This window comes from Coregonus clupeaformis, chromosome 14 (genome assembly GCF_020615455.1).
Source record: "Coregonus clupeaformis isolate EN_2021a chromosome 14, ASM2061545v1, whole genome shotgun sequence".
In the NCBI taxonomy this organism is placed as follows: domain Eukaryota; kingdom Metazoa; phylum Chordata; class Actinopteri; order Salmoniformes; family Salmonidae; genus Coregonus; species Coregonus clupeaformis.
The window spans coordinates 11,806,866-11,815,369 of NC_059205.1; the positions used below are offsets into that span (position 1 = coordinate 11,806,866).

Here is an 8,504-nt window from a genome sequence, read left to right on the forward strand (position 1 = left end):
ACAAAGTTACGGATGTAAGTATCACTCGGCATAGGCTTTCCTATCTTGTTTGAAGTGATATCAACCATTTCTTTGTTACATCATTATGTTTATCACACAAAGTGAGTTAATCTATCCTTTACCGTACAGCTGTGTGATTGTCAATGTAAGTGCACTGACATGTCTGAACCCCTTTTCTGGGTACTGAATGATAGCAACGGTATAGTGATAGTAGAAACATTATAGTGACAGTAGCTAGATGTATTTGCACATAAAGCTGTCTTTTATTGTACGGCTGTGCATGTCAATGTGCAATAATTTGACTGAAATCTCTTTGATTACTGTATTCTACAGGTAGTGATGAAAACTGGCTTCATTGTTACATCATGTGCTCCCCTCTCACGCCTCCGCTTGACATAAAGAGTTAACTGAGCGGGGGAGAAACCTGAGAGCAGCTCTCCCCCCTCTGCTCGGCCAGCCAATCAGATCAGCCAGCCGGCTGGAGTTGAAGGGCTCTGAAAGTATAAAACCAAAGTGCTCTGCACAGAGCGGTAGGAGCTTGAGCTCAAGTAACGAACTGGGAAGAGAAGGGTGCTTCTGCAAACCACCTGACTAAAAAACTACCAAAGAACCCGAGCCAACGAACAAACAAAGGAAAGCAGGCAACAATGAAGAGAACACTAGCAACCGTGACTCTATGCCTGGTCATTCTGATGGCCACCGGCAACCCCTTCGAGAGGAGAGGAGGCTCGGCCGCGGGCAGGAAGGAGAAGAGGATGCAGTATGCGGCGTGGGACGACGTGAACGTGATCGCCCACGGCCTGCTCCAGCTGGGTCAGGGCCTCAAGGAGCATGTGGACAAAACCAAGGGCCAGATGAGAGACATCACTGCCAAGCTGAAGGTCTTCAACGGCACCGCGGCAGACCTGGGCAAGGAGAGCCAGAGGCTACAGGCGGAGGGCGAGGCGTTGAAGGCCAGGGCCAGGGGGCTGGAGGACAGGGAGGTCCAGGTGCTCAACGAGACTGCTGAGCTGAGGGAGAAGACAGAGGAGATGCAGCAGGAGAGGAAGAGGGTGGATGAGAGGATAAACAAGCTGGAGGAGAAGATGGACGGCATGCTGCAGGGCGAGGGGCTGCCCGACATGGACACGGGCAACGCAGGCAACTACAGCCACGCAAGCATCATTCAGGTAAGGAGGGAATCCATGACTCTATTTGGTGATTCTTTGTGTTTGGAAAAAAAGCTATGATACAATTGTGCATTTGGCGTGAAGGAAGGGAAGCAAATGACTTGAGATAAAAAGTGATTACTGACAAGACAGACTGTAAGCGAACTGCTGCATGTCTCCCCCTTCGTGAGCTTACTTCTCTGCAGTTGCCATTGTATCCATCAATTTCTGATTGCTTAAATTCTGATTGCTTCAGTTGTATGAAGGCATTACCATGCAATGCTTTTTGCAGTGAGCAGCCTGCCATATTCATTTACTGTGATAACATGTCAAAACACCACAGCAAATAGATTAATAGATTAACATTAAGTAGTGCTTAATACAGTAGGCTACTGGTATTATACTTTCTCCTACATTAGTCATGCATAATAGTTTGGCAAATGGCCTATTTCCTAATGTTCAGAGGAACAACTGGAGGGGCACAATAGATGCCCTTTGATGGACAAGAACAGTTGGTCTGGGATTATGTCCATTGACTCAAAGGGACTGAACGATATTCAGCCTGAAGCACTGTCTGAAGGCACGCCAGTGGGTGTGTTAACTAGCGTGCATTGTGCTGGAGTGCGTGGACTACGTGCTAAACGTTGGCCAGACAAAGGAACTGCACGCATTCGTTTCAGAATGTGTGAATAATTGTTTTACCATATTTGGAACATGGTCCAGGTGAGGAAAATGGAACACTTGATTTAAAGATGGTGTGTAGCGGCTATAGCACCTGAAATCTAAAAAGATAATTTCTTGTTCTGACATGAACTTTTTTTTGTGGGATGGAAAACCCCGCGTTATTATGTAACCAAACCACCGGGTTGGAAAAGACAAAAGCTGTTGAATGTGCTCGGATAGGCTATGTGAAATTCGGCCCCATTCAAATTACAAGCACATAGTAGGCTATATGTTATGGTCTAAAAACAAAGTCAAAACACAGTTCACAATATCGGCTTTGTGGTGGGCTATTCCTATGTTATAAGAAACCTAGGCTAATTACAATTAGGTCACATGAGAAAGACTAACAGGGTACCTGTCTGTTTTCTTTCAGTGGATGTTGGAAGCTCAGAATAAACGTATTGATGACCTGGTCAACAGAATCCAACTCCAGCAAGATAAACTTGAAAAGCAGAACGTGCGCATCAGGACCCTGCAACACCAGGTATGAAACATTTTGTGAATATCACTGACCCATGTATGATTATTTTAACATTTCATTGAGGCAATTATTTATTATGACTTATTTAAAACTTCGTTTTCCTTGCTCACTCAGATTCAGCTGAAAAAAGAGAGACCAGCATTCAGGCGTAAACCAGAAGAGGCCGTTCAAAATGGCAGCATTGAGCAGCGCGACTCACCCATCGGTAAGTTTTTTATTTTTTATTTATTTAACCTTTATTTAACCAGGTAGGCCAGTTGAGAACAAGTTCTCATTTACAACTGCGACCTGGCCAAGATAAAGCAAAGCAGTGCGATAAAAACAACAACACAGAGTTACAGAGTTAAGTAAAGCTAAGCTTCGTGTCAAATCCGTTGTTTAAATTGATGCCCAGACAAATACTGTCCTCCCAAGCCATCTGCTTTGTGACAATAAGATACTTAAGATATCAAGTTTAACTGGAGTGGTTTCTAAATGATGTGAAGGGTTGACAGTAATTATCAGATAATTGTGAGCGCGCATCTATCTTCCCTAACCGCGCGAAAAATTATGCACAGGTGATTGGCCATGCCAATTAATGCACCTACCAACGACTGACAATGTACATTACTTGTATGAAGGAATGCTTTCATTGGGTTCCCAGAAAATATAATATATTCACAGTATAAAGAAAAAGATCACAGTAGTACATTGAGTTAGGTTACACCCTGTCTTACTTAATACAGTAGTACAGTAATTGTAAAAGTGATCATGATGTCCTTGAACTACACCCAAGCCAAGCAGCTGTTAACATCTGAACTGTACTACAGTGGCCAACTCATAATGTGGGCTTTCATCAGAGCTGTATGGAGCTTGATCATGGCCAAGTTCAGACACTAGTTCCAGGGTTTCTGGCAATGGAACAATGATTAACTCATGGCAAGTTCCTGTTTAGTGCTTTAGCGGGGGTCTGGTCTCACTAAAAAGTCAGCATTGAGGGATATGAATGAATCAATAGGCCTATACAGGATATTTGAGTCATGATTTCACTCTGAATGTGACCGATGAAAACCATGTCACTTTATGGATGTTGGTCAGATATGTGATTGACCTACTCAGAGTTGATTGAAAAAGAAAGTAACATTGTTATACATACCATTTCAGTATATTGCCTCTCAATCAAAAGCACTCGTGGTTCTATCAAAATAGTGGGTTTTACACCATTTCCCACTGTCTGATAGCCACTGAGGGAAGTAGGTGAAAGGTGAACCCACAGGCCCAGAACTGTGAGATGCAGTCATCCAGCAGAACACAATGAGTCGTCTCATGGCAAATTCTGACATCAGCAGGAATTCTATAAAAGAAACAAGTCCTCTGGCTGGACTCCAACTGGGGGAGAGTTCAGCAGTCTCGGACAGTGTTAACTCAGGATCACAGCCCCAGCACAGAGGGATAACTCACAGATCAGACAGAGCTTGGGGCGGAGGAGGGAGACTTTGCAAATCTAGTATGCGACACTCTTAGAAAGAAAGGTGCTATCTAGAACCTAAAAGGGTTCTTCGGCTGTCCCCATAGGAGAACCCTCTGAATAATCCTTTTTGGTTCCAGGGAGAACTTTTTTGGTTCCATGTAGAACCCTTTACACAGAGGGTTCTACATAGAACCCAAAATAGTTATACCTGGAACAAAAAAGGGGTTCTCCTATGGGGACAGCCGAAGAACCCTTTTGGAACCCTTTTTATTAAGAGTGTCTGTTCCTCAGATTAGGTCATTTGGCCCAGAGACAGAAAAAGTCATGAAAGAAAGAAAGCAAAAGGAGTCTGTCTAATTTAGTCTGGTGAACTTTGTACACACATCCTTTGTTGTTTTGAAGGCACTGACTGCCTACCTCATTGCTCCCTCCTTCCAGCCGTCCCATTTTTTCTCCTCACCATAAAACAGTGGTACATCCCTCAAGAATGTGCAACCTTTCCCCCAGATCTGTCAGAATAGTCGGAAGTCCCTCTTCTCCCCTCCTCCATCCCTCCTTCCCCGCTCCCCATCCCTGTAGACCGCTGCCTCTCCGGCCGTAGATGAATTAGAAGTGTGCCAAAGTTGAGGGGAACCCCTGACCCCAAGGCAAACCGCGACCACAACCACGCACCGCTAATCAATAGAGTTCATGCTTCGCCCCGAAAGGGTTATTCCAGAAGAGTGATGCATTGTGGCCCCGTAGTCTGCTCTTATGTTTGTACTTGTAAAATCAATAGCAACCAAGTCAAACCAATATCAATCAAACCAAAACCAATATTGATTGATTGATTGGCCCCAATTCAATTAAAATATTTAATCATAGTTTAGGCGATTGGTGCAGATGAAGAGCATCATAGCCGATGAACATATGCAGTATCTATCAAGTTGGCATCATATAAACTTGAACCCGTTTCTGGAAAACATTAAGGGTGTGCACCAACTCATGCCTCACCAGGCACATGACAGCCACTGGGCCTCCCAGACCTTTTGTTGATGCTGCCTCTCCCATTCACGTCACAGCAGCCAATCGGTATTAAGCAAGGAGCTCTCTTTTGTTCAGACTAGAGCACAACACATTAACTCTTTGTCTTTCTTAGGTTTACAACTACTGATAAACCCACTTCACGATAAGACCCCTTTATTTGCAAACATTCAGCATTCACAGACCTGGAGAGCTACAATGAAGAAGCCAATGATAGGGATCCCAGATAGGGAAACCAGATGTATCCTGATTCCTGAACATCTGACCTAGATATGAAGTGAAAGGTAAACATGTTATGCAATAATGTCTCTACAAAATAAAATGTTAAAAACAGTAATATTTGATTACTTCTGCTTGGACCCACCCAACCCCCACTTCCATACACACAAGTGTGAATTCCCTCAGTAGAAAACAAGTGGAGTTGGTAGAAAGGCAGAGTGGACTTTTGCCCCATAGCTCACAAACAAGCTCCATGTTGGCTGCTGTCTGACATAACTGTCTGAAGTTCAAGGCGCTTGAGATAAGAAACCAGGGTTTTTGTTTTCTAGTTGAATGAGTCATTTATAAATAGGATATTTGTGCCAGTGAAGGGGAAAGGCCAAAGCACTGTTAGAACACAGACCTTGACGACGTGTACTGATACTGAGATACGAAGTGTGGGCAAAATGTTTGTGAACCGTGTTGTGTTTTTGTCTTTGTTCTTTCAGAGATGGCCTCAGACTGCCATGAGCTGTTCCTGAGAGGCGAGGCGACCAGCGGAGTGTACAACATTCAGCCATTAAACTCCCAATCCTTTGAAGTCTTTTGCGAAATGACAGCCGGTATGTGGAGTTAGCCAGGATTATGCCCTTGTGTTCTGTTCTATTCACAGGGCTTAGCTAACAATTGTTAAAGTGACGCTCCAGAACTTCTGTATAATTTCAGCCAGTATTTTTTTATAGTGGTGCTCACGAACCAAAACGTATCCCAGTTTTTTGTGTACCACGTCATCCAATTGTGCACTACGTCACAATTCGTATAATATTTTACGAATTTGTTGTTAAGATCCCGGACTGCATCTTTAACTAGTCCGACAACTAATTGCTAACTTCAGGCAAAATAATAGCTCAAAAGCCTCTATAGGGTCAGGTCACCGTATAAGGTTACCCTATAGCTTAGTTTATGAACACATTGTATCCGTACATGTACGACAGTTGGCTGTAGTAAATCGCTTATGGTCAAGACTAATCCCACTGCTCTTCCTCTTTCCTCTCTACAGAAGGTGGCTGGACCGTGATCCAGAGGCGCCAGGATGGCTCAGTTGACTTTGACCAGCTATGGCGGGCCTACCAGAGCGGCTTTGGCAGTCTGAATGGTAAATATATCCTCTGTTGTCTTTTCTCATCTCCCTCACTAAAATTCCTCTGGAGCTAGCTAGCGAGGTCACACCGAGGTTCGGACAGTACCACCCACAGCCACATCATAGAGCAGTACAGCACAGAGCACTTGACCCGAAACCTCCCAGTTCAGTTTGATTAACAAGCAGTGATACTAACACTAATACAGGATTGTAGATGTCAAGATCGAGGGATCAGGTAGATCTTGATATGGCAGGTTTGGCATTAACAACCATCTAATCTCCAGCTTTAATGTCACTGGTGTCTTTAGGTGCCAGAAGTGACCAAATCGCATGTTCTATTCCTGTTAAATTCAATTAAGTGATTACCAGCCCTGTTACGATCAGATCCTTTAAATTAACAAAGACACTGAGATATCTGGACACATGTATGCAGACTTTGAACATGCTACCACAGCCACTGATCAGGTTTTAACCCCTGTTTGATCTCTCTCTCTCTAGGTGAGTTCTGGCTTGGTCTTGAGAAGATGCACGCTGTGACCAAAGACACAGACTACATCCTCAAGGTCAAGTTCTCTGACTGGAGGGACGATTCTGAGACTATCCAGTACCCCATCCGTCTGGGCGGGGAGGAGAGCCATTACGCCCTCCACATCCAGAAGACCTCCAACGGCAACCTGGAGAGCGCCCTGGCCACCAAGGCCTCCGGCCTGCCCTTCTCCACCCCCGACCAAGACAATGACCAGAAGAACGACACCAACTGCGCCAAACACCTCTCTGGTACGTCTCCTCTTTTTCAAAGTTCAAAGTTATTATTTGGCTGAATTCCATCTAAGATTTATTTAGTCTAAGGTTTATCTCTCAATAACTCAAATTCGGAATGTAGCACCAATGCCAATCTAACCAGATGTTTGCTCTCTTTCTCCAGGTGGCTGGTGGTTCAGCAACTGCGGACGTTCCAACCTGAACGGCCGCTACTTCATGAGCCCTCCTCCCAAGCAGAGGCATCAGAGGAAGCAGGGGGTCTTCTGGAAGACCTGGCATGGACACTACTATCCCCTGAAGACCACCGTCATGATGATCGCCCCCGCCGTGATCGAGAACAAGTCATAGAGGAGAGACGCTCAGCATTCTCCAGACTTTTCTCCTCTTGAACTAAAACACTGTTAGAGGCGGTTGGCCGATGAGTTGGGTAAGCTACCCAGTCAGTCCTGGACTCACCCAGTGAGACTTCCAATAGAGCTAAGGCCATCATAAAAGCCAAAATAACTCATACTTGAATGGGCTCCATGTTTCCAAAGCTCTGTTTTTCAAAAGTCTTCAAGTCTCTCAGCTAGAGACACAACCGAACAATGCAGAAATGTATGTTTAAGATGTGAAGAATTACATGTATATGTGAATCTAGCAGTGGAAAGTTAGCAAGGGTGTTTCACCACAGCTGTGGTATGAGCTCACTCTTAATCACTGTTTAAAAGCAACGCTGGGTCTCTGACTGCATCAATGAATGGAACAGATTGAGGCGAGTTCCAACATGTGTTTTGTGTTCAAGAAACCAAGCATTTTCCACGTTAAGACCCATCTGACAGAGGTTTCTGAATGCAAGAGCTCTCCCAGAGGTTCAACTGTGATTTCTAGCTAGAACACAGTTTTGTCAGCATGAACACTGCCCTCCACTGTAGTTGTACAAGCGGGGCAACTCTAGAGAGTTTCTTAATCCGATTGTATGGACCAAATGGTGACTGAAACAATTAGTTGTTTTTCCACATGAAAGTAATGCCATTAGCTATCCAAAGGCATTATGTAAAGAAATAATCACTGTAAACTAGAATTACAGAATTACAGGACGTAATGAGACAGAATGTGTGTGAAGTATTTTCAGCAATGGTGGTTTCATTGTCTAAATTTAAAGTTCCTCTATGGAGCAAACACCATTCCAGCCTTTGTACAATGTAACACGACTTTTCCTGCAGTTTTATTTTGAATCAAAGTAAGCTCACGCTCCACTGTTGTGTTCTCGTGGAGATTTTGTATCCTTCAGTCACATTGACTGTCCTTAAAATGACCAGAGTCATCTATTTCTGTATATAGTGTATGATGAATGAATGTCGACTGTCTCTTCAGAACCTTTACTGTAACTTGTTGTAAAATTCTCTAGTGTTTTTGTCGATGACTTGAGTTTTTTTGCCTTTTATTTATAAGTTGTAAAGAATCTTTATATATTTCTGCTATCGCCTGTTTGTAATTTATATTGTCTATTTCATGTTTTCCAGTTGTGTAAAATTGCTGTTGTTTTTTAAAGAGAAAATAAACTGATCTTTGGCATGAACCAGCCAATGAAAATGA

The 8,504-nt window shown here is 43.7% G+C and overlaps 1 protein-coding gene across 1 annotated transcript; it reads left to right on the plus strand.

The window, feature by feature from the left end:
• The first annotated feature begins 387 nt into the window (after window positions 1-387).
• LOC121580756 (angiopoietin-related protein 4-like) lies at window positions 388-8,504 on the plus strand. Its single transcript, XM_041895779.2, has 7 exons — window positions 388-1,169; window positions 2,245-2,355; window positions 2,467-2,557; window positions 5,533-5,646; window positions 6,084-6,179; window positions 6,663-6,941; window positions 7,090-8,504. Exons 1-7 carry the CDS (start codon window positions 648-650, stop codon window positions 7,272-7,274), a joined length of 1,398 nt encoding a protein of 465 aa, XP_041751713.2. The 5' UTR covers window positions 388-647; the 3' UTR covers window positions 7,275-8,504.